Source organism: Macrotis lagotis, chromosome X, assembly GCF_037893015.1.
Source record: "Macrotis lagotis isolate mMagLag1 chromosome X, bilby.v1.9.chrom.fasta, whole genome shotgun sequence".
Classification (NCBI taxonomy): domain Eukaryota; kingdom Metazoa; phylum Chordata; class Mammalia; order Peramelemorphia; family Peramelidae; genus Macrotis; species Macrotis lagotis.
This window is the reverse complement of record NC_133666.1, coordinates 581042506-581070000: the sequence shown is the minus strand read 5'-3', so window position 1 is coordinate 581070000 and position 27495 is coordinate 581042506. Positions and strand designations below refer to the sequence as shown.

Sequence of the window (27495 nt, the reverse complement as noted above, 5' to 3'; positions counted from 1 at the left end):
CATTTTTCTTCTTCTTCCTTTCTTCTTTGGATTTTAAATTCTTTTTAAAAGCTCTTTTGATGAGCTTTTGTATTTGAGTCCAATTTAGACTGTTTTGATACTTTCCCAGTGAGTGATTTTTCACTAATTTCTTCTTCAGACATGGCATTGTTGTCATCTTTGTCTGTAATATAGTTTTCCATAGTGTAAGCTTTTTTAGCTTTTTGCTCAGCTTTGTTGTTTTAGCCCTGCTCCTATGGTAAAGGGAAAATAGCTTTTTGTGCTGGGACTGGGATCTGATGCCTAGCTTGGTATTGGCCAAGATGTTGCTTGTGCAGTACAGGCTTTGCCTTTGCAGAGATTTGTTTCTTCCTTTATGTCCAGGTTCTGACTTAGCAGTGGTTTCTTCCTTACCTAGGTCCTGTATTTTGCTCTGGTGTTTCTGGGGTTCAGACTTTATTTGGGGTTGGGATTTTCCCTGCTGGCTTGCTATCCAGCTGTGGGGACCTCTGCTGTTGTTAAGCTGCTGGAATGTGGATTGCACTGTGGCTTAGAGCCACCTGCTGCTTTTCCTGCTCTCCCAATTCCTGGACTTTACTTCCTCTTTTTCACTGAAGATCCTACATGATGTCTACCAGTGAAAACTTCTTTGAATCTTTTTCTTTTTCTTGGTTGGATTTATAGTTTGAATATCACAGCAGAGGCTTCATTTATCTTTGGTAGGACAAGCTCTGGGAGCATGTTGGCTTCATGCCACCGTCTTGACTCCAACCCAGAAGTCGGCCCTATTTTTCAGCAAATATAAAGTCAAGGTTTCAACTGAGAGGATGAGAGGAGGAGGAGGAGAAGGGGCTTTGAGAGGAACTTTGAGGAAAGTTGAAAAGGTTTGGAAGAGCTATTGTGGTGAGTAACATAATCAATTAGGAATATAAATATGCACATTTTCTTATTGATGAAGAGTTTACCACCAAGTGAAGGGAAGAGTATAATATAGATGAAGAATTTTAAATTTGTTGTTGAAAGTCTCTGGTTCTGGCTCCAGCTCTGTCACTAAACTCATACATATATATGTCCTTGGGCAATTCTTGTTTTCTTTCTAGACTTCAATGTTCTTAACTATAAAAGGATTGGATTAATTAATCTGTATGGTTCCTTCCAGTTTTAAATCTTACAATTCTACATGCATAAAAATAATTATAATTCATATTAAAAAGTGATGAAAGAGATGAGAGATTATTGAGAGAATATCAAATATTCTATTTGAGATGATAACATACTGTTCCTCTGTTATATAGACTCTTGGGCCCTTGTTCCTGGAATATTGGCCAGGATAAATTCTGAATTTTCAGAGACTGTGTAACCTTCTTCATATGTATATGGAGGAAACCAAGATACAGCCAAACAGTCAAAAAGTTGAAAATATTTATTTAAAAATAGATGTGATTTTAATAACTTATAATCATAAAAAGAAGCAAGCAAAAAGTCTCAAGAAGATATCTACAGTTTCTTGTTTAATTTGCTTTTAAATGTAAGAAATAAGCCAACAAAACTCACCCTTTACACCAATTGGTCCAATTTTTCCAAGGATGCCTTGGTCTCCTACCTCACCCAGTTCTCCTTTCATTCCTTAAAATCAAACCATATCATATTTGTTATTTTTAAAAATAAAATTTGGGGAATACTATATTTCTCTAAAGCATACTAAATATATAAAAATTTAGAGAAAATACTAAAATGTCTTCTGTATATGCTGCATAATTTGAAGTATCATGCAATATTAATTTATAGGTATTTATATTTCAAGGTTAAATGTTGGAAACAGAAGAGAGTGGCATGATGGTTTTTAAAAGCTTGTTTTATATGTGACCTAAATGGATAATTATAATAAAAATTAGCTTTTATTACAAAATGAAAGTATCACCCAAGATTAATTTTAATCTAATAATTATAATCAGGTATTGCACCTTGGAACTTGCCTGCTCTACTGGGATCCATCTTATGTGCCTTGTTTGAGGTCTAGATAATGAACCAGCTGCACTTCTTGTGTTTTTGTTGCGACTCTTCTTTCAAATGAATTCTCAAAATATTTACAATAAAAACTAGCTATTATATATTATACAAAATTATATACTATATATTATTGTGCGTTATCATTTGCAACTACCACATTGGAGAGTTATAGGAATGGAATCAGTGAATTTTAGATCCCAAACAGTTTTAGACCTAAGAAATCAATTATTCTAACTTCCATTTTTGACAGATGGGAAAACTGAGGCCAGGAGACTTTACAACAGCCTTGTCCAGAATACAATAGATAATTAATTTCAAGGAGGGTGAAGACTGGAATGGTTCTGAACTTATCTAAAATGACTGAGAAAGATGCTAATGCACTTTCTTGCACTGATTCATAAGAATTCTGATTCTTACCCCCAGCTCCCTTCACATTCATGCCACAGCAGGAGTGGAGTTATATGCAGCCAAGTGAGCCACCTGGGGATGAGGCTGCAGCCTGGTGGTTTATGATTGGAATTCATCAGAATGGGGTGACAACACCAGCTTATTATGGTGACAAAGTGTTAACTAAAGAGCATGGATGATCCAGTTCCACACCCATGCCTATATCAATAAGCAAAACAGGGCTGGAAGTCACCAAAGCCTTTGTTGTTATTTTTTATCTTGGATCTTTTTGGACTACACCTATGGAAAAAATAAGGAAGCTTTTTAAAAGGGTGGAGGGTGATGCTTTTAAAAAGCATGCCTATTTGATCCATAGCTGTCTACTTATGTACTTTGGGCAATGTTTCATGGGGTCTGTTCCTCTCCTTCTCCACTGGAATGTAAGGATAGACCACAAGAAAAACAAAAACCATGCTACTGAGAATTTGAGTAAAACTCTGGGTCTGGACAGTGACTCTGACTTTGAACTTAGATCTCCCCTTAACTCAAAGTTCTGGGCCCTTCTTTCCTTCTCTCTCTCTCTCTCTCTCCTTTCAATTCCCTTCTCTCCCTCTCTCCTTTTATCTCTCCTTTTCCTGCCCTCTATGTTCCCCTTCTTTCTCCTCCCCTTTTCTCTTTCTTCCTCTATGATTTCCCCTCCTCTCTCTCCTCCCTTCTTTTCATTTCCCCCCTCTCTTCCTTTCTCTTTCCATTCCCAGCTCTGTTCTTTCTCCTTACTCCTCTTTCTTTCTCTCTCCTTCCTATCTTCCCCTGTCTTTTTTCTATTCCTCCCCTTCCTCCCTCCTCTCTATCCCCACTCCTCCCTTCTTTCCTCTTTACTCTCTTCCTGTCCCCTCCTTCCTTTCTGTCTCTCTTTCCTTCTATCTCATACATATTTATATATTTAGTATGCATATATCATATATCCATATATATGCATGTTGTTATATTTATTTATTGACATCTATATCTACAAATATACACACAATGCATATATGCATATATTGTGAATATTGGAACAAATACAAATGTACATGTGCATGTGCCTACAAATATGTGTATACATATATTTACATATATAATATAAATAAAAGCATAGACATAAATATGTATATATATAAATTCTAGGATTTAGATACTTAAAGAAGCTTCCCCTGCAAAACTTTTGCTACCATGTAGATAAACATTCCAGAGAAGAGGGGGCTGTTTCTCATTCTCCTATTGATCTGTATAGTAAGGAGATCAGAGAAAAGCTGCTTATTTTGATGATAACCAAAGAAATGTAGAAAGAGTAATTCCTTCACCCTTTCATTTCTAACCTCCTGACCAGGAAAGAAAAGCCAGGTCTCAGGGGTTTTGGTGGAGAGTCACAGGAGGTAGGGTATGCTTCCAAAGACCTTAAAGGTCCCTAGGGATTCTAAAGTTTCTGTGTCTCCCAGAAAGGTCTATGGAGGAGTTTCACTCATGTCATCACCAAGGATTCAAGGGGTGGAATGGATTGGAGCCCCTGTTGATAAAGACTCTCCCAGGGATACTGGCTGGTGAGTTAATTCATGTTAGTAACACATTTTATGCATCTCTGTGGTAAAGTGCTTTATGAAAGAACTAATTTCCCATACAAAGGATAGGCTTTTTGACATGCCCAGCAGGGAAAGAGAGGCACACTCAGGAAGGTACAGGGAAATTGCAACAAGCTTCTTACCTACCTTTTGGCCCCATAGGGCCCACTTTGCCATGCTTTCCCTCTTCTCCCTTTTCTCCTTTCTCACCATCATCTCCTTTGGAAAAAGAAAATAAGATATGGAAAAGCAGTTTAAATAATAACACAATCAATCATGTCTCAGAATGCAATATTATTCATTTTTGGAAGGCTTTCAGCATCAATGGAGTGTGTGTGTGTGTGTGTGTATGTGTGTGTATGTGTGTGTGCGCATGTGTGTGTGTGTGTGTGTGTGTGTGTAGACACTTATCTAAGTGGCATAGAGAAGAAGGAAATTTGTAGCATTTTTCCCTTCATAATATCCCTTTCCTATACCCTCCATGGTTCAGGACAAGTTATTGGTGAAAAAATGTACAAACTGCTAAAACGTATTGTAGGAAGAACTCTCATGTCTTGGGTCTGGTATCATTCCCTCCTTGAAAGTCAGCATTTTAACAAGTCAGATTTGACAACACTTAACTACCACTGAATTATCAGCATCTCTTGGTACCAAGAAACAGGTTGCTCTTGAAAAGAGTGGGTGTTTAATAAATATTTACTGAACTGAGTAACACCAAGAGCTGGTTTAGAACTGGGGCCTTCAGCCTCCTAAACCTGGGAAGGACTGCTGTCCCTCCAGGCTAATTTAATGGATAATGGTTGTTTCCAGATTAATAAAATGGGCAGGTGGGGGTGTGTGTGGTTGAACTCCATTGTCTCTGGTGTCTAGAGTGTGAATCTTTGTTCCTATGGTGTTTATAAGGGAGATATTTCAGTAACACATTCTAAATCATGGATCATATACCATGTATGTATATTCACATGTGAATGAATGCATTATATGTATCACATATGTGTATAAACACACATTACATGTATATTATAGATCTAGAAATATCATATAGAAGAACACATAAATATCTATACCTATATATATGTATGCATGCTATTCACACAAACATGTATACATAGTGTATAGATGTGTTTATTTAACCACATGAAGACATGCATATATATTAGATGTAAATATATATATGATATTATATATCTACAGGTATGTGAGAATTCACACACATGTATAAATAAACACACCCATATAGTTTGTCCTTCATTTACAAAGAAAACCAATGTCATCTTAGATGATAGCTGGTCTCATAAGTGAATTGTATTTAAATGAGGTAGATTTGGGAAAATCCTCAGCCTCATTCTTTCTTCTAAAGTCATTGAAGTTCAGTTATAGCTGGAAGGTGAATATTGCTTAATGGGACTGGAAATGTAGTTTGGGGCCAGATTGTGAAGTACCTTGGAAACTCAACAGATTGAGCACAAGATGGGATGTAATGAATGACCTTGGCATCTTCAGTGTCTGACAAAGCTCTAAGCTTTCCTTACATTGCCTGCTTCAGCTGCCTTCATGACTGTTGGAACAAATCTTTCTCATCAACTCATTCAAGTGGGGGACAAACTTTACATGCTTGGGGTAGGCACCACCTGACACATTGATGGGTTTGAGACCTGTTGTTTCCCCTCAATCTGGTTTAGCCTGTTTGTTTGGAAGGTTTTACTGGGGTGTGTCTATTGTTTAAACCACAGCTTCTTGGAGCATTGGAGGCGAGAGATGAATGCTGTGTAGACACCAAAGGTGGATGAACAGCTCTGAGAAAAGAGCTTGGCAAGACCTCACACCAGAGGTGCCTGTTCTCTCTGAACAAAGATAGATGGCATAGTGGATAGGGTGCCAGATCTGAAGTTAGGACTACTCATCTTTCTGGGTACAGCCTCAGACACTTGCTATCTGTATGACTCTAGGCAAGATCCTTTTTGCCTTACTTACTTAAAATGGGCTGGAAAAGTAAACTACTCTAGTATCTTTGCCAAGAAAACCTATGAAGACTGAACTGCAACAATATACATATACACAGATGTTCATATACATATATGCATATGTCTACATTCTCACATGTCTAGGTATATATTTTTCCACAGGCATACAGACATAATGTGAAGTGCAAAGTTCAAGAAAGGCCTAATGTAGAAGGCTGTGCTTGAAACAGATTCTATGAAGCAGGGAAAGGAAGGGAAAACCTTTCAGAAAGCCAAGGCAAAGATTCAGAGATGGGAGATATATTATTCTTTGTGAGGCACAACAAGGTCATTTTGGTTATTTCAAAATGGTAGAGTTGGAAGATGAATAATGCTTAATGAGATTGGAAATGTTGGTTGGGGTCAGGCTGTGAAGTTCTTTGGAAACTCAACAGATTGAGCACTAGAAGCAAAAGGAAGCTGGTGCTGGTGGAGTAAACTGATGGAGGCAATGGAATGGAATGGTTATTTCTGCACTTAAGGAAGATGCCCTTGGCAGTCCTGTGAAAAAAGGTTTGAAGTGGGGAGCAACTTGAGGTGAGAGACAATTAGGAGGTCAATGTAATAGTCCAGGTGAGAGGTGATTAAGGCCTGACTGTAGTAGCTGTAGCATTTTGTCATTTGTAATGGACTTTTATTTCCTTATTTTCTCAGTCAATGGGGGAAGATGAAGGGAGAAAATTTTGGAACTAAAATAAAATAAAATAAAATTGAATTCAATAAACAAGGGGATGAGGCTTGGGAATCATTTGAGGAAGGCAGCACAATATAAGGGAAATAGTTCTGGGTTTTAAAGGCAGAGAATTTGTCTTTAAATCCCATTTTTGTTACTATTTTTGTCCTTGGACAAGAAATCAATCAACAAACATTAAACCCTCAAACAATATGAATAGACAATTTTCAAATGAAGAAATTAAGGCTATATATATATATAATCATGTGAAAAAATGCTCCAAATCATTGTTGATTAGAGAAATGCAAATTAAAACAATTATGAGATATCACCTCACACCAATCAGCTTGGCTAAGATCACAAAAAGGGAAAATGATCAGTGTTGGAGAGGTGAGAGGAAAAGGACATTAATGTATTGTTGGTGGAGTTGTGAAATGATCCAACCACTCTGGAGAGCAATCTGGAACTCTGCCCAAAGAGCAATAAAACTATTCATACCCTTTGACCAAGCAATTCCAATTCTATATCCAGAAGAAGTCATTAAAAATGGGACAAGTCCTAAATGTTCCAAAATATTCATGGCAGTTCTTTTTGTAGTGGCAAAGAACTGGAAAGTGAGAGGATGCCCATCAACTGGGGAAGGGTTAAACAAATTATGGTATATGAATATTACAGAAAACTGTGTTTTATAAAAAAAACTATAAGTGATTGAATTCTAGAGAAACATGGAATGAATTACAGGATCTGATGATGAGCCAAGGGAACAGAACCAACAGAAAATTGTACACATTAACAACAACATTGAGAGATGATCAACCCTGATGGATGCAACTCCTCTCAGCAGTTCAGAGAGCTAGGACAATTGTAGCTATGGACAATGGCATCCCCATCTAGAGGAGAAAAAAAACAAAACAAGACAAAGCAACCTTTCCAAAACCTGATGAACACTACGTTCACTTAAAAGAAGCTCATGTGTTTCTTTCCCTTAATCCTATTTCCTCATTCCAAAAATGACTAATCTGTAATTTGTGTTTAACACAAATGAGTATGTATACTATTAGCCTGACAGTACTGCTGGGGCGGGGGAGGGGGAAGGAGGGGGAAGGAAATTTTGTAACTTAAAAATATAATGCCTTTGAGATGAATATTGCAAAACTTCCATAACATGTATTTGGAAAAAATATCAACAAAAAACAAAAAAATATTAAACCCCTTCTATGGGTTAGGTAGTATGCTCATCCTCCTATTTACTTTACTGTCATAAGCCTCAATTTCATTTTCTATAAAATGAAGGGGTTGGAAGACATGACTTCTAAGATATTTTCTAGGATTAAATTCATAATCCTTGGACTGTTAAAGCTGGAAAGAATTTTAGAAATCATCTAAATAATTTTTAGAGTCAGCTTCAGATGATTCTAAAGTTTAGAAGTAATTTCCTTCACCATTTACAAAAGAGTAATCAGATGTCCTCCTTGTCTATGGGGTGATGCACTTTGAGTCAGAGAAGGCTGGTTCAGACCTCACCTTGCAACATTTGTTAGCTATGAGACTATGGGCATAATCTCACTGTACCTCAGTTTTCTCTTTGTCAATTGGGGATATTAATAACTACAGTGACTACCACACAAGGTTATATAAGGTTCAAATGAGCCAAATTATATTAAATACTTTTTAAAGCTAAAATCTACAAGGTAGATATTATTTTCTGATTTCAAAAGCTGAATTTCATGGATTAGCAAAGATGGGTGGGGTTATGCATGAAATGGTGGTCACAAATTAAATGAAATCTCAGAATTCCTTCTAGGCTTAAGACTTTCTGACTACTTTGTTGTTCAGTTGTTTTACAGTTTTGTCCAACTCTTTCTGATCTCATTTGGGTTTTTTTTTGTCAAAGACCCTGGAGTGGTTTTGCCATTTCTTTCTCTGGCTCATTTTACAAATAAGGAAACTGAGGTAAGCAAGGTTAAGTGATTTGCCCAGGATCACGAAGCAAATAAATGTTTGAGGATAGATTTGAGCTCAGAAAGAATTGCCTTCTTGATTCAAGAGGGTTCTATCTATGTGTAACACCTAGCTAGTAGTTATTGCTTAGAAAAAAAAAATCTACATATTTTATATGTGTGTGTTTGGGGAGGGAATCAGATTGGTTCTCAGTTAATCTTCATGTAACAAAAAAAGTTGATTGAGAATGATGTTAATACAACAACTTCTTCCTCCCTGTAATTCATAAAAACTCTGCCTCTTCTCCCTTTTCCTATACCTTATGCCACTGGCAGGTGTAAATTTATGTGCAGCCAAGAGAGCCACCTGGGGATGAGGCTGCCTCCTGGTGGTTTATGTTTGGAATTCATCAGCAAGGTGTGACAGCATCAGCTTATTGTAGTGACAAAGTTTAAAAAAAAAAGAAAAATGTTGGGATGCTCCAGTTCAGTCTGTAATCCTGCACCAAAAGGCAGATCACAACCCAGGGCCAAATTAGCCTTGTCTTTTCTCTTAATCTTGGATCATTATGACCTGGACATTTGACAATAGAGAGAAACTCTAAAAGTATCCTTTGAAAAATCAAGGTTGCATGGTCTACAAAGCTCTATTTTTATCTTTTGGCTTGCATTTCTACAACAGTGGAGGTTCACTTTTCCACATTTAAAAATAGCCACTTGAATCAAAAAAATTAAATGAAAAACTATAAAACAGAATGAATTCATTTTAATACCCATACACTCACACATACACACAAACACCTTCCCTTAGGCTAAGAATTTGCTGTAAGGATCTATTTGAGGAATTCAAACAAAAAGCACAACTAACTTATCTTTCCCTTTTTGGATAATTTTCTCCAAAAGCAAAATTATTTATTAAATTAGCTTCGCATATTAGGTGATGACATGGGTTCTTGTTACATCATTTTGGGATTTGATTTAATATCAACTCACATTTAAAAAGTTTTTCAGGGGGGGCAACTAGGTGGCACAGTGCATAGAGCACTGGGCCCTGGAGTCAGGAGTCCCTGAGTTCAAAACTGGCCTCAGACACTTAATAATTAGCTAGCTGTGTGGCCTTGGGCAAGCCACTTAACCCCATTTGCCTTGTAAAAAACTAAAAAAAAAGTTTTTCAGGTATGCAAAGCAGGGTACATATATAATCTCATTTGTTCCTCTTATAACTCTTTGAAAGAGGTAATAATTTCATTCCCATTTTATAGAAGAAGAATCTGAAGTTCAGAGCATTTAAGGGAAAATGCTAGTAAATGTCTTATGGAACTTCCAGTCATCCAGATTCTGTAACCGGCCTTGTTTGTTTAAGGTACATCAACTGTTTTTTGAAAGGCATTGAAGAAGATCAATCATCATCTATTTTTTGTCTTCTAGACACTTAAATAGGATATAATTACAAAAAATATGGGGAATAATTCCTGTGGTCACTGAGAAGCTAGGTAAACGGCTATGGGTAGGATTTGAGGGGCCAGTCCAGATTCCATAGCTAAGATTTATCTTCAGCAGTGGCATGGTTCTTGAAATTTGTCTATTAGAGATTTAGTCATTTGGATCTTGAAAGTTTTAAATTGAATGTTCATATTTATTATGGTATTTCAAAGATTTAAATTCATAGATTTAAAATATGGCCATGTGGTTGAATAAATTAAAATGCAAATATCCCTGGGAAGGAGAGAATATGTAACCTAAGAAAAGGAAGCAGATTCTAAATATCTTAGAACAAATATTGCTGGTCTAAACTTTTCCCTGAAATAGAAATAATTTTCTTTGAATTCTAGGTTTAAGTTGATGACTCACCATAGAAGTTAGATCAGAATGTTAAAATTAGAAAAGGCCTTAGACATCATCTAAATTAGTATCTGTATGACTTTGGCCAAGTCATAATCCCCCTGAGCCTCAGTTCTGAGACCCTGAACTTGAAAGTCTTTCTGCCCCTTCCAGCTCTAAATCTATTTCTAGCCCAAGCCTGTAATTTTATAGTTGTAGAAATAAAGTCCCAGTGATAAGTTGCAGAATTAAGATTGGAAATTTGGACAGGCATGGAGCCTGAAAGGGTGGTAATGAGGTGAGTGATTGATTATCAAATCAGCCTGGTCGAAATTTTTTGAGGGTTAATTCTAATGATAATTAAGACCAAGGGACATGAACTCAAATTAGCTTGGACCTCTCACAGCAAGAGAATTTGAACTCATATGGCAAATAGGCTGAAGTCCAAGAGAAGTACTGAAATGCTGAAATTTAAAGATAAGAAGCTAGAACTTCCCATCTAAATGTCAGAGAGTTTGCTGGCAAACCTTTCATAACCTTTCATTTTTTTTTTTTACTGTCAGGATCCCAAAACACCTCTGTAGATACCAACTCCAGAATATTGAAATTTCACCACTTTGCATCATATCATTCACAATCCTTACCACCTAATATACTTTTTATATAAATATTTTATTTGTTTTCCAATTACATACAATGCTAGTTTCTACCGATTTTTTTTTGGCAAGGTTTTGAATTTTACAATTTTTTCCTCCCTCCCGTCCTTTCCTCCCCCTCCCCCAAAGAAGGCATTTGATATAATCTTTACATTTGCTTCCATGATATGCACAGATCCAAACTGAATGTTTTGAGAGTAGAAACAGATGCAAAAGGAAGAAGGAAAACGTTAGAGATTGCAAAATTATGTACTATGTATGACAACTTTTAAAAACTGTTAAAAACTGAAGCTAATAATCTTAGGTCTTTGTTTAAACTCCTTTGGATACAGAGGGTATTCTCCATAACAGAGCCTCTAAAATTGTTCCCGATAATTGCACTATGGAGTGAGCAGGCCCATCAGGATTGATCATCACTCCATGTTGTTAATGTGTATAATGTTTTTCTGGTTCTGCTCACCTCACTCAGCATCAATTCATACAAGTCCTTCCAGGCTTTTCTGGAATTTGATTCCTCATAATTTCTTATAGAACAATAATGTTCCATCATATACAAATACCATAATTTGTTCAGGCTTTCTCTTCAATTTCTCTTTGCCCCTACAAACAACTTCTATGAATATTTTTGCACGTGTGGGATTTTTACCTTTTGTTATGATCTCTTCAGGATATAGACCCAGAGTGGAATTGCTGGATAAATTATGCACATTTTTATTGCCCTTTAGGCATAATTCCAAATTGCTCTCCAGAAAGGTTGGATCAGTTCACAGCTCCATCAACAATGCATTAGTGACCCAGATTTCTCACATCTCCAATATTGATCATTTTCCTTTCTGGTGGCTAACCTGAGAGGTGTGAGGCGGTACCTCAGAGATGCTTTAATTTGCATTTCTCTAATCTATAATGATTTAGAGTAATTTTTCAAGTGACTATAGATAGCTTTGCTTTTCTTGTCTGAGAATTGCCTTTGCATATCCTTTGACCATTTTTAAAAAGTCATTCCTGTTTCTTATTCTTTATGGTCCTATTTGGGGTTTTCTTTTTTTTTTTCCTTAGGGTTTTTTGTTGTTTTTTTTTTCTTTTTTCTTTTTTTGCAAGGCAATGAGGTTAAGTGGCTTACCCAAGGCCACACAACTAAGTAATTATTAAGTGTCTGAGGCCTCATTTGAACTCAGGTACTCCTGACTCCAGGGCCAATGCTCTATCCACCCCCATTTGGGGTTTTCTTGACAGATGCTACAGAGTTTTGTGATTTCCTTCTCTCACTCATTTTACAGATGAGGAAGGTAAGACAAACAGGGTTAAGTGTCTTTCTGGGGATCACATAGTAAGAATCTGAGGATAGATTTGAATTCAGAAAGATAAATAGCCTTATGCTATCTAGCTATCTACCCACTATACTAAAGCATTGTCAATAAATATTACAATTTTCTACACCCTCCCTATGCTTTCCTTGATGATTCTGTAACTTACTTGACAAACATTTTCCCACCATCATCCTCACAAGTGACACTTATCAAATGCCTGTTGTTAACTATCAATTTATACTGGTTGCCTATCAGAATCTTCATTAGCACATTTCTTTAAATTTTTTGGTTCCGTGAAGTGCAAAGGAGATTGGAGAGGGAATAATTCCCCAGTTAATATCAGCTACATAGGAACAAAATAGGATCTTGACACTGACTGGAAACTACAGTCTCTCTACTCCTCCTAATTTACCTTATCATTGCATTTTCCAACATCTAGCCTAGACTCTGATCACTCACTTAAAAACTGCTCTCAATAAAACCCTAGATTCCTTTGCCCCATTCATCTTCTACTGAGTTATCCCAAATACAAGATCATTCTGGTCCTTCTGTGGCCACAAAAACGTACTGACTTGGAAGAATAAAATTTTTCGTTACCTCATTTCAACTGAAAATTGCCCCCCTTCCCTTCTACTCAATAATTTATGTTTAGTCAATTTTCTAGATTGTATAATGTAATGGCTATTAAAAATGACGGCTCTCCATAAGTACCAAACCTAACTTCCTTTCACCTTACTGAAGTCATTAGGAATGACTTCATGTTTCCTTTTATTCATTTCCAAATATCTTTTTATTTGACTTCTTGGTACTCAATCCCTAGGACCAAATAAAATGAGACTCTAGTCATGTTCCATCTCATGCACTTCTTCTCTGTCTTACAGAGGCAACCTCCTTCTGCTACCCTACCACATTGGAACTCTTGTATATCTCAGCCCTTGAGCTATCTTCCCTTGTCCTCACTGGAAACAGTATTTTAGAAATAACTTCATCCATACTTTATCTACCTCTTCCTTTAATCTCTTCCCCTGTTCATCATCCCATATTTGTTGTCTCCATCCATTAGAATGAAAACTTCTTAAGAACAGAGGTCAAGGTTATGTTGATAAATAAATGAAAAAGGACTTTCTGAAAAAGAGGTATGCAAAATACTTAGAGGTTTAGTTTGCAATATCAACATTTCCTCCTTCCCTTTTTTAAGTCTAGACAATTATCCAAACAACAACTAAAATGCTGATAAGTAGCATTTCATATTTCCAAGGTGTGTGTATGTATATATGTATATGTGTGTATATATATATATATATATATATATATATATATAAATATATGTATATTATCACAGAAAATTTAACAATTAGTTTCTAGGATCTGTGTAACCTGTATACCCCTGGTAGGAGTGATTTTGTTTGCTTATATTTGCATTCCCAAGGCTTAGTATAGTACTTGATATGTGTTAAAGGCTTAATAAATGCTCTATCTTTCTATGTCTGAATGCCTCTCTGTCTATCTCTTGTCTGTCTATCTATGCTCTTCCCTCCCTCCCTCCCTCCCTCCCTCCCTCCATTCCTTCCTTCCTTCCTTCCTATGTTACCTATGTCCTATGAACTTCATTTTCTGAGATTATCATGTATTTACTAATCACTCAAAACATTATTTTAGTCTTCACTCTTTATGATTTCTCTGAAGCATTATTTCTGAAAACCACTCTGTCATTCTTGTAATTCTTTCTTATTGTTGTCAGCTGTCAAACTGCTGTCATAGTTCTTTAACAATCTGATCCAGATTTAAATGTCTTATTTCACTAGTTTCTTTTTTCAATTATGTGAGTGTTGGCCAGGATTCAGCCCAAGATGTCTGTTCTCCTTATACATATTCAGCAGTTATTTATATTAGAAGCTGCAGGGGATAAAAAGATATATCAGACCTTGTAATTTACAACTTGGTATGAAGAAGTATGGTATCACACACACCCATGCACACACATACATACACATGCAAACATGCACACATATACACACATGCACACACATACATACAAACAACTACAATAAAAGACAGCAAAAGATTCAACTCACCTGGCAAAAGGTGATATATATTCTCCTTTGGAGATCTCATCACAGAACCATAAAACCTTAAAGTCAGGAGGGATCTCAAGTTCATCTAGTCTTTTCCTTAATTGATTAATGGTTTTCTCTATAATTCTCTTCATCACTGACTATCCAACCTTTTTCTGATGATCTCACAGAGAGGATCCATCTTATCCCAAGGCAACATGGTCTACCCCAGGGTAATTCTATCAGAAAATTTTTCTTTAAATTTTTAAAATAGATTTTATATATGTACATACATACATAAAATATTTTTCCCATTCCAAAAAAATTGCATCCATTACTGATTTTTTTTCCTTCTGGGATCAATAAAAACAAAAAGTCTACTTTCTCTTGAAAATGAAATCCTTTCAAATACTAGAAAACTCCTCTCATATCCTCCTGAACTCTCCCTTAGGTCAGAAGTGTCAAACTCAAATATAAAAAGGGCTACTAAACCATACATAAAGGTCCCTGGAGACTGAATATTGAATCAGAAAGCCACATATTATTGTCATTATTGTTGCTATTATTATTGTTATGTTTTATTGTATTTTCACTTATTTTGTCAAGTATTTCTCGATTACATTTTAATTTGATTGGGTAACTCCTGTTGCATAGACCCATGGTCTGCATTTGACACCTCTTCTTCATCGCAAATATTACTAGTTCTTTTAAAAAAGTTTTTATAAGGGGAAGCTAAGTGGCACAGTGGATAGAGCACTGGCCCTGGAGTCAGGAGAACCTGAGTTCAAATCTGACCTCAGACACTTAATAATGACCCAGCTGTGTGGCCTTGGGCAAGCCACTTAACCCCACTGCCTTGCAAAAAAACTAAAAAAAAATATCCCTTCTCAAGTTTTGCTTCCCTGTCCTTTGAGATGATCTAATCAATCTATCCTCACACAGATAATAAATAAAAAAAAACAAATTTGAACTCAGATATGCAAAGTCTAAATCTGTTTTTTTAAATTTCTGCCATATTCTATGTTGGGACACATTTGTGATGAGTCTTAAATTCTTGGTTAAGGGGATTGGGTATTACTCTACACATAATAGAGTATTTGTTGTTCAGTTGTTTCTGATTCTTCATGACCACAGTTGGGGTTTTCTTGGCAAAGATACTGGAATAGTTTGTCATTTTATTTTCTGGCTTAATTTACAGAGGAGAAACTGATATTAAACAGGATTAAGTGATTTGTCCAGGGTCACACAGCTAGTAAGTGTCTGAGACCAGATTACAGTTCAGGAAGGTAAACTTTCCTGATTCCAGGTCTGATGCTGCATCCACTGTGCCACCCTCCCTGCCCCATTGATGAATTACTGAAAACATTTTAGTAGTAGGGATTTAAAACGATCAAAGCAGTGATTCAGGAAATAAGTATATAGGATAGACTAGCAGGAAAGACAGGAGATATAGAAAGTTTTCAGAAAGCTAAAATTCTAAAATAGAAAAGTGGCAATAGTCCTAGAAAGGAAGATAGATATTGGCGCCAAAAATAGTTCTAAGGCAGAATGAGAAAGCCTTGGTGTTAGATTAGATATGGAAGGTGAGGAAGAAAGGAAAGGGAGAATGGCAGTAACACTAATCGAAACAGAAGAACTAAGAGAGTGAGCCAAATTAAGAAGTTAAAATGAATAGTACAGTTTTTGACAGGTTTGAGGTGAAGGTGGATCATCCAAGTAGAAATGTTTGGTAAATAGATGGAAATATGGGACCAGAGCCAAGAAGAGAAGTCAATGCTAGGGAATAGGTTTAGGAGTGATGTATAGTGGTAATTATTGAAGCCATGGAAGTAACTGGATCCAAAGAGTAGTAATTGATCAATGTCAAGTTAAAGGGAAGCCTGCATTTGAGCGTTCTACCACCTGGAGTCTGAATGGAGGGAAGAGATGATATTACCCCTGAATTCTTCTCTAGTAAGATTGCACCTATTCAATTATTTTCAGTTCTGATCAGGACATTTTAAAAGAGCCATTGATAAACTTGTGCAAATCTAGAATATTCAGATTTATAAAAGGACACAAGATAATCAATCAACCCATCAACCAACCATCAGGGATTTATTATATGTTTGTCATCTACTTTGCAATGTGCTGATTAACAAGGACAAAAATGAACCAGACTGTATCCTTAAGGAAAGAATGGCATATTGGTGGTAAAAGTAGTGTTGGAAAAAAAAAAACTTGAAACGTTTAACATGGAAAGAAAAGACTTACAGGAATGTATCACAGCTGTTTTCAAGTGTTTGGAATGAAATCCAGTGAAACAGCGATTAGATATGTTCTATTTGGCCCCAGAAAGCAGAACTATAAGCAGTAGGGAAGGAGGGAGGGAGGGAGGGAGAGAGAGACAGAGAGAGAGAGAGAGAGAGAGAGAGAGAGAGAGAGAGAGAGAGAGAGAGAGAGAGAGAGAGAGAGAGAGAGAGAGAGATTTTAGTTCAATTTAAGATTAAAAACTTCCTTGGAATCTCACTTATCCAAGAGTGGAATGAACTGAATGAACTGCCCTGGGTGGTAGTGGGTTCTTCTGAACTCTCCATTATTTACTGTCTGTATCATTAACTTGCCTTTAAATCATGTACTGCCTTCTGACATTTCTTCAATTGCCTTGAGCTATTATTTAAATTTTATATTATTATTTAATTTCGCACATATTTATCTCTTGTTTCTTCAACTCAGTTGTAAGATTTTTGAGAGGGATTTCTTACATTTCTTTGTAAGTTCAGTTACTTAATAGTCTTTGATGCTGGGCAGATCACTCATCCTACCTCAGTCTCAACTTTTTCATCTGCAAGAGGCAGAAAAACATACTTTGTCCATATCACAATGTTGTTTTGAAATTAGAAAAACTAATGAATAAAAAGAAACTATTTATCAACTATAAAGAGCTCTACAAATGTAACATATTATTATTATAGAAGTATTTGGTGATACAGTGAAAGATCACTGGGCTTGGAGTCAGGAGACTTGAGTTCAAATCTAGCCTTAGACACTTCCAAGCTATTAAACTTGGATAAGTCACATAACCTCTGCTTCAGTTTCTTCAACTGTAAAATGGTAATAATAAAAGTACCATTTTATAAGAAATATGTGATTGTTATAATGGGATATGTTCACAATACTATATGTTATATAGGGATTTTTTATATAAACATAATATATATAATTTATGCTCATAAAAATTTTTAATAAATATACAATATTATATATTTATATCTCTCTGTGTGCATGTGTGTTTATGTTTGTATAGATATCACTAATTATATTCTATGGGGTTGCTAAAACCTCCAAGTATTTTTGTGAGAATAAATTGACATAATATTTATAAAAAACACTTAACTTACTGATTGGTATATGGTGGGAACTATTTAAATGCTTATTTTCTTTCTTTTTCTCCTTAATATTACATTTTTAATTGATTCCTCCATCAATTTTGACTATATAGTTTAATGATTTATGAGGTATTTGAGAGACAACATGGCACATTGGATAGAGAACTAGCCTCAAAATCAAGGGCCAGGGCTCACCTGTGACAACACTTGTTGTGTGACCTTGGGCAAGTCTACAATGCATATCTGGTAGAGGGGATTTCTCAATGGAAATTCCCCTTTTCAAAGAAAATTTACCAATCCAATCCAAAAACCATAAACTATATTGATGACATTCTGGGCTCGGTAATTGTGTTTTGCAGCCCACAATTGGACTATACAACCTCAAAAAAGCTGAATATTGTTAACATCCTATAGTCTCTTCTTTGTGATCAGCTTTTGTAGTTTCGAGGCTCATTCAATTGAGCAAGAATTATTTCTCAGAGCCCACAAGTCTTTTGTAGTCAGACCATGTCTGAGGAAAAAAGCTAATATTGTGTTAAGGAAAAATACAGAATTAGTTGCATTCCCTCCCCTTCAGGTCTCATTCATTATTCAAGTACATCATCAGCCAAGCTGCTAGAAACACATATAAGGAACAATGCAATAATTCTAGGACTACAAGGAATGTTTCTGTTTCCCTCAAATGTTTCAGATTGAACAGCTGTAGTTATTCTAGTCTTCTTAGGGAAAAAAAATTAGTGAATAATAAAAAAGAAATGAGGTGTCTCTCCCCATGTCCTAGCCATGGAAGCCTACTTTATCTTGCCTGATTGTACTTTTTGTTTTCATTGACCTCCTTGAGAGAAGGATCTGTCCATATCTAAATCATATCTAGGAAGCAGTAGGAACATCATAATGCATTGAAATTAGCACAAAAAGATTTGCAGTTCTATCACTTGTGTGACCTATGACAAGTCACTTTCTTTTCCTGGGTCCAGTGTTGCGATTGTAAATGTTTAATAATTGGCTTTCCAGAGAAAAACACTTTTAAATTCAATATGCATTATTAGCAATATTTTCTATAACTTTATTAAGTCTAGAAAAATCAACAAAATAATAAATCACTTTCTGATTTGTAGCTTTTGTCAATTTCCAAAATGTAAATGTTCAAAATAAAAATTTAATTCAACCCTCAAGAACTAGTTTGAGTCAGCACAACACATCACTGCCTAAGTTTCTTGTTTCTTAATTTGTTAAATGAGAGTAGGGAGACAGTGGACTAGATCTCCTGTAATATTCTTGAAGGCAAGAAAGAATATTTTTAAGTCTTTCCTTTTTTTGCTTAGGGTGCTTAATAATTTTTTAATTGATTAATCAAATTCTTTCCTGTTCTAATCTAATACTCTATTTTTGAGCAAATACATAAAATTGATCAATTTCAAGTATTTGCTTTAGTTCAAAAGGCCAATCACAAGAATTCAAGTTCAAAAGGTTGATACAAAAAACATAAGATACATGTTTTACGGGGCTGAAAGCTCCACGTGAGCCTACAGTATGATGTTACAGAAATTAATATGAACTTCCTCAAATTTTTTTGAGTCATTTGTTTCTGTTTCTGATGATATGGCAACTGCCTATAGCAATGCAGGCTTAATTTCTTGCTGTAACTTGGTAACTGTGTTCTGGAGAGTTTCTGTGGGTAAAAGGTTTTACCTTGTGGTCTAGCAGGTACATAGACTATATTACCTAGCTCACCCTCATACAAAACTTTGTATAACTTTGTATGACTGTATGCATGTAAAATAAATGAAAAAATGATGCCTGCAGTTTTGGATGCATGAATGGATGATATATCTATGTATGTATGTATGTATTTATGAGCCCTATACTAAGTGCTCAGGGTACAATAGAAAGATAAGATACTCCTTGATCTCAAAGAAGAGAGATAAGACATATGGGAAGTTTCAATTTTAAGTCTGATAGAAAGGTCCCATGGCCCTTTAGGTAGGATCCAACAAAATTAAGGTCCATTGGCATAACCTTTGCAAACCTAGGTGAGGCATTGCACTTTAATGTAAGAAGAATTTAAGTTATGTTATTTCAATTCCAGTATCCAGAATGTGGAATATGAATATCCTATTGTACTCAACCCCAGTCAACCACTCACATCACAGTGTTTGTTGAGCTCTAGACATTACATATTTATAAGGGCACTGAAAAACCAGTGAACCTCAGGAGGAGGTTAAAAAAACTCCTGAGGAACACAGACCATGTGATACAAGTTTCATTTGAAGGAAGCCAACTTAAGGATTGCTCTGGAAGAGGTTCAGAGTGGGGAATGCTCATTGACTTTAAATATTTTAAGGGGAATGATGTGGATTTTTTCTAATTCGCTCCATTGTGTGAAAGTTGCAGAAAATCAGATTTAGGCTTAATACAAGGTAAAATAATGGGAAAATTTTTTAAAAAAATTTATTTTAAAATTTATTTTAGGCAATGGAGTTACATGACTTGCCCAAGATCACATAGCTAGGCAATTATTACATGTCTCTATCTGGTGCTTTATCCATTGTGCCATCTAGCTTCCCCAGATGAAACTTTCTAAAGATTTTGATTGTTGAACAATGTAATAGGTTTCCTAGGGTGCTTCTCTTCAAGTTAAGAGTGAAGGATTGATATGATTTCTCTCTCTTATCACATTCAACTTAGATCAATGAATACTATGGGAATGATGTAAAAACTAACAGACTGCCTTCTGTGGGGGCTGGGGGAGGGAAACAAGATTGGGGGAAAATTGTAAAACTAAAAATAAAACCTTTCTAAAATTTAAAATAAATAAATATATAAATGTTTTTTTTTTTTTTAAAGAGTGAATGATCAGGGCAGATAGGCAGTGCAGTAGGGCAGCTAGGTAGTGCAGTGGACAGAGCACCTGCTGTGGAGTTAGGAGGACCTCAGTTTAAATCCGGCCTCAGACACTTAATAATTACCCAGCTGTGTGACCTTGGACAAGTCACTTAACCCCATTGCCTTGCTAAAAAAAGAGAGTGAATGATGACTTGTCTGTAATGTTTTACTGGGGATTCTTGCTTCTGAAGTCAAGCTCAAATATCCTATTAAATAGTTCATGAAGCATGGTAAACACCTACTGGATACATGGCACTACTCTAGCTTCCATGAAAGTCTGCAAAGCAAGGATATAAATACAGGAGCACCATAACTACTAGCAAATCAGAAAACAAAAATATTTTAATTTTATAAACCTTCATTGCTCTTTTTTTAGTCTCTAAACACTTTTAAGAAAAACTATTTGGAAAGTATATTTATAACCATAAAAGCATTGTGACCTCAAGCTGTTTTAAAATAATTAACAAACACATGACTTAAGAACCTCTTATTTACAAACACCTGTCTTACTGAGGACTAATCTGCAGTGTAACAGATAGTGTAAAATGTTTTGGGTTTAAAATCAAAGAAAATCAAAATATTAAATTTTGTTTATATACTACCTTGGGTAAATAATTTTTGGACCTCTCATTATTCATTTGTAAAATTGAAAGGATTAATTAATTGACATGTAAGGTCTCTTCCAGTCCTAAGGCTCCATAATCTTGCCTAGTGCAGCTATAGGATTTCCTCATCCTTACCCCCATTCTATTGCTGAAGACATCATAGCTTTATCATCCCCTCCTCTTTCCTCCAGTAAAGACTCATAATATCAACAGAATTAGATATTCAAGTCAAACATAATACTCCATTGAGGTCATTTAAGTCCTGCCAATATGATTACTTGTGTTCTGCCAAGGTCTCTACTTAGTTCATCTCTATGGGAACCACTTTGGAAATACTGATGCCACCCAATATTTATCACAATCATTGCCAGGCTAGTAAATACCTCTAGATGTTCTAGGCCTCATATTTATCTTTATTAACAAACCTGTAATATACTTGATTTTTATAGCTCATTCCTATATTAGAATTTGAATTCTTTAAAAGTTCCTGCTTTCCTGAAGTTCTTCCATTTCCTTGGAGCTTTGCATAGTATTTTCTAGCTATTTAGTATTTAATAAATGCTTTTTTCCTGAAAAAAATATTCAATGAGTAAAAAATGAAATTTGGGTCCATTTGAAAACTATTGCTTAGTTTCTACTTTGACTCTATTCCTCATCCTCCATTACTGATACCCCTCCCTCACTTTCCCCCTTTCCCTTTGCTAGTAATGATTCCCAATATAATCCCCATACTAGTCTTCTTGCTCATTATAATTATTGCTCTAGTTATCACCAATGCATATAAGTTCCAGAGAATGGAATTATGACTGGAGACAACCCATAGTTTCTACTTATATCTAAATAAATAAATAAAGAATAAAGCATCTTGGGTAAAATAAAAGAATAAAAAGAATAAAGCATCTTGGGTAAAATCTGTTCTACAGATTTTCTAGAGTTCATACATATGTGGATATCAAACCACTTAATCTTTGATGACATTCATTATGCTGTGAGTGGGAGAATATGGAAGTGAATGGATTGGGAAGGATCTAGGGAACTTACTTGTATTCCCTTCTGTTTGTGATGTGTACCCCTGACTCTTGATTCTTTTGGAAACCAGGCCATATGCTATGTCTGTTCTACAGCAAGTCTCTCCATTAGAGAAGTTTCTAGTTAAGTCCTGAATCTTAAAAGGAGATAATCAGTACAATGATGACATGTTTCATAGGTTCAACTTACACTGAAATACTTTGTGAATCATCACAAGTCTATGTGCACTGAGACCTTAAATCTGTTTTATTCTTGCCCCTGAAATTCTACTATCAGCTACTGGATGTCTTTCCCACTTAGGACCATTCCTTGACTGTTGCTTCCCTGTCTGTCTCCTAGAGTTCCTGTGCTCAGTCATATAAATGGTCATCAATTGCTTGGAAATTTGGATTTCTCACTTTTATTGCTCAGGTTTCAAATAGAGGTGAGAAGTCACTGTTCTTCTTGCCAGGGTCATGGAAGGGAAAGCTCATAGGATCATAGATTTATAACTGGAAGGTATCTTAGAGGCCATTGAGTCCAACCCTCTCATTTTACATATGAAGAAATCAATGTCCAGAGAGGTTATGTGACTTCTTACTTAAGATCATATAGTAGGCAGTAGCAGAGTGATTTGAACCCATATCTTTTGGTTCTAAATCCAGAGCAGTTTTCATCATCCTACATAATAGTCTTCCCATAAGTGGAACTATGGGTATTATCTCCCTATAGGACCATTGCTGTACACAGTAGGCAGGTTCTATATTGCTTTTAATATAATAGTTCTGCTACATCTGTGCTGTGCTGTGTTTCTATAGACTATCCTGATAACCCAACTATACACAACATTGTTTTTGTGGGGAATTCTGTTCCAGTTTCCAAACAAATGACTTACAATGACCTTTTGGATATAACTTATTTTTAAGGTAAGGGATTGCCTATGTTTATTTTGCTTTCTTTAGCTGACTATATGCCTGCCTCGAAGTTTCCTCTCTGTATCTAGAGATATGTAGCTCATGAAGTAGAAAAATTATTCATTAAAATGCTAAGAAACATGACTTTCCTATAACATTATTCTTAGTGGAAACTTAAATGTATTCTAGTGGAGCTTTAAAATGTCTTTGCAAGATAGGGATGTCATGCATTATTGTTACTTTTAATAGAGGGAGAGGTAGCTTAGCATAGAGCATGGAGTAGTGGGTGCAGAGTCAGATAGCTCTAGAGAAGGCCAGTCATTAAATCTGCCTGTTTCCCAGACAACTTTTTAGGTTTTATATAAGTCCCAGGTTGGGGGTTACAATTTGCATCAGAGAAGGGAGTTAGCACACCTAAATTTCCTCATATTGATCAAATTATAGAGGAGACTGAGAGGAACACATCTTTTAAAATCATATATAATATATACATACATATATATACATTATATATATATATAAAAGATATGAAACTGACAAATCTTGCTCTTCCAATAGTCCATATATTACTGAAAAAGAATTAATATCTCTCTCTCTCTCTCTCTCTCTCTCTCTCTCTCTCTCTCTCTCTCTCCATACCTTCCCCCCCACGTCCATTTTTGGATCGCAATCTTTATGTGTTTGATTCTACTAGTATCTCTATGAATCCCTGTCCCTGTCTCAATCTTTCTGTCTGTATCTTTTTATTTCTTTTGAACTGATTTTTTTAAGGTTTTTCTAAGGCAAATGTAAAGTGGCTTGCCCAAGGCCACACAGCTAGGTAATCATTATTAAGTGTCTGAGGCCGGATTTGAACTCAGGTACTCCTGACTCCAGGGCTGGTGCTCTATCCACTGCATCACCTAGCCGCCCCTGAACTGCTTTTAAAATATCATTGATTTAGGGGAACTTCAAGTAAGGGAATCACTTTTACTTATACAGATCTGCATGTACTCTACAACTTACAAAAAGCTGTCCAAAGAATTAGATCCATAGAATTTTTAGAACAAAAAGATACCTAAGATATCATCACAATATAATAATACAATTAAAGATAATTAAGGTCAGGAGATACTCAGTGATTAAATTATAGAATATTTATAAAGGGCTTCTTTGCAAACCGTAAAGTCCTAAGTATTATTATTATTATTATTATTATTATTATTATTATTATTATTACTGATTTAAAGTCATCTAGCAATTTATATTAATCAGTCAACAAATTTTTATTAAGAATTTGGCAAATTTTAAATACTGAGGAAACAAAGAAAAAGTAAAGACAATGCCTGTCCTCAAGAAGCCTACATTCATTGTAATGTAAGACAACCTGTATATAACTAAGAACATACATTATAAATATAAAGTAGAAGGAAAGTAATTTTAGAGGAGAAAGCATCTGGAAGAGAGGCAAGGAAAAGTTTCCTTCAGAATATTAACTTTGACATGAATCATTTTTGACATTTTTCTTAGATATAACTGAGTTTTTATTTCCTGAGTGCAAGATAACTGATAGCAGATAAGGTAGTCCCTTAGAGTTTACAAAAGTTAATAATATTAGTATCTCAATTTATAGTTTACAAGTCTTTCACTGTCATATTCTAGGGCAGTCAGTAGGGTAGGGTTTTTTTTTCCACTTCCATTTTACAGAGGAGACAATTGGACACTGCTATAAGGTATAATTGTCCACGACCAAAAAAGAATAGAACTCTGGACCTTTAATTTCATTCATTTTCCTTAATATAAGAAACTCTCAAATGAAGAGAAATTATGACTTTTGAGATGCTGTACCCCCTTTATTCTGTTTCCTTTCTTCTTAGTGAGGTCTTCCCAGAACCACCATTTTGAAGGGAGGATCCAGTCATCCTTGCATCCCCCACTTTTATGTGTTTTTCCCCCATTAAAATATAAGTTCCAGTGTTATGTACTACATGAGTTTTCAGATTTTTCTTTGTATTGGTTAATTGTGTTGAATTTTTTCCTTTCTAAAATACTATTTGCTATATGGGATGACTCTCTGAGAGGGAAGAGTTACTTAAGATAGATTTGCTGATGTAAGAAACAGAAGATATCAATAAAAACTTTTTTTTGTTTTTGTTTTTGCAAAGTAATGGGGTTAAGTGGCTTGCCCAAGGCCACACAGCTAGGGAATTATTAAGTGTCTGAGGCATGATTTGAACTCAGCTACTCCTGACTCCAGGGCCGGTGCTCTATCCACTACACAACCTAGCCACCCCTAAAACTTACTTTCAAAAAGACTATTAATTCCTGATCTTTTTTTTTTCTATTTTTCTTTGTTTCACTCAGGGCTCAGCACAGTGCCTAACATATAGTGATTGCTTATTGACTTTTATTTTCTAACATATATTTCTGCAAAGTTGCCTGAGATATTGAGAAGTTGATTGATTTGCCCAAAGTCACATAGCCTGTGTGTGTGTCAAAAGTGGAACCTGAACCCAAGTTAACTTGGTTTCAGAGCTTCATTGGTTTCTCTGTACATCTACACTATACTGCATCCCAATATTAAACAATAATAAAATTTCAGTTCATATTTATATAATATAAATGTACTTGTATCGCATGTTCCTCATAGTCATCATGTTAAATAAGCTGCAAGCACCATTTTCTTTTTGATATTATTTATTTTTTTCTGAACTTAAGAAATAAAATATTTTCATAACATAGTAGAATAGGAAAAAAGATGATTGTACATGAAACTAATTCTATTATGTACAATGTACTATTCTTTTAAAATATTTAATAAAATTGACATGTAACTCTTTTCCCTTTTTTTCTTTATCCCCTCTCATATATTCAAAATGTTACAAATAAGGAAAATGAAGAACTAAGAAGCTAAGGTGTCCATTATCACTCAGCTGATAAGTGTGAGAGTCAGGGTTCAATCCAGTATCTTTTGAGCTAGAATTAGACCTAGATCTTTTGACCTTTTGACCAGTGCTTGTCCCATTACACCATGCTACTTCTCAAGACTCTTTCATTTATATTCCAACTTCTTTCTCCTGGTAATTTCCCCTCCCTCTATTCTCTCTCTTTGCTTTTTTCTTCCTAATACTCTCTCTTTCCCCCTTCTCTCTTGGCTAACTTAATTCTGCCAAATATACTTATAATTCTTATACTCATGAATATTATTTCCTTTCATGAACCCTGACTTGAGGAATTTCTATTTTGAATAAAAACAATAGATAGTTATCAATGGATTATTTCTTTTATGGCATTTGAAGAAAGTTTTGTTCTAGGAAACCTTCAAAGCTTGAGGAGAAGGGCAGAATTACAGAATTTTAGAACTAGGGAAAACCCTAAAGGCCATTTAGGATAGGGGTTCTTATCTATCTATCTATCTATCTATCTATCTGTCTATCTATCTGTCTATCTATCTATCATCTGTTTGTTTAATTGTTTATTTATTTATTTTTTTGTTGTATATATCACTTTGGCATTCTGAGAAGGACTGTGGACCTCTTCTTAAAAATGTTGCTTTTAAATAAATGAGTAGATTTCAATTAGAAGCTGGAGAAAATTAAGATATGCATTTTCCAAATCAAATTCATCACCCCCTGTCCTCTAAAATCTATCCACAGACCTCAGGTTAAGAACCCCAGTTATATGAGATAGAAGGAGAAATTCCATTTAACATCATTGTAGATAAAAGTAAAACATCTGGGAGTCTACCTGCCTAGTCAAACCCAGGAACTATACAAAGATGCTTCAAAACATTTTTTTACCCTAATAATGTCAGGTCTAAATGGTTGGAAAAATATCTAATGCTTATGTATAGGATTTAATAATTTAATAAAGATGGCGATCCTACTTAAATTAATTTACTTATTCAGTGCCAAAGCAATCAAACTACCAAAAATTATTTTATAGAACTAGGAAAAATAATCACGAATTTCATCTATAAGAACAAAAAGGCCAATAATATTGAGGGAATTAATGAACAAAATGCAGATGATCTAGTGGAACTAGATCTAAAACTACATTACAAGGTAGTAATCATCAAAACTATTTGGTATTGATTAAAAAATTGAGTGGAATAGATGAAATGCAAAAGACACCATTAATAATGGACTATAGAAATCTACTGTTTCATAAACTCAAAGTCTCCAACTTTTTGGAGGAAAAACTCACTAATTGACAAAGACTACTGGGAAAATTGGAAAATAATATGGCAGAAACTAGGCACATTTGACACTAAGATTATATACCAATGATACCAAGATAAAGTCAAA

The 27495-nt window shown here is 35.2% G+C and overlaps 1 protein-coding gene and 1 long non-coding RNA gene across 2 annotated transcripts in view; one reads left to right on the top strand and one right to left on the bottom strand.

The window, feature by feature from the left end:
* COLEC10 (collectin subfamily member 10) overlaps positions 1–27495 on the bottom strand; it is a 65127-nt gene that overhangs the window by 21522 nt on the left and 16110 nt on the right. The window contains exons 2-3 of the mRNA XM_074201442.1: positions 4122–4193; positions 1534–1605 (exon numbers count right to left, since the gene is read on the bottom strand). Of these exons, the coding sequence (XP_074057543.1) occupies positions 1534–1605; positions 4122–4193 (144 nt within the window). The remainder of the gene's footprint in view (positions 1–1533; positions 1606–4121; positions 4194–27495) is intronic.
* Positions 1–27495, top strand: part of LOC141498348 (uncharacterized) — a 197069-nt gene that overhangs the window by 164846 nt on the left and 4728 nt on the right. The window lies entirely within an intron of this gene.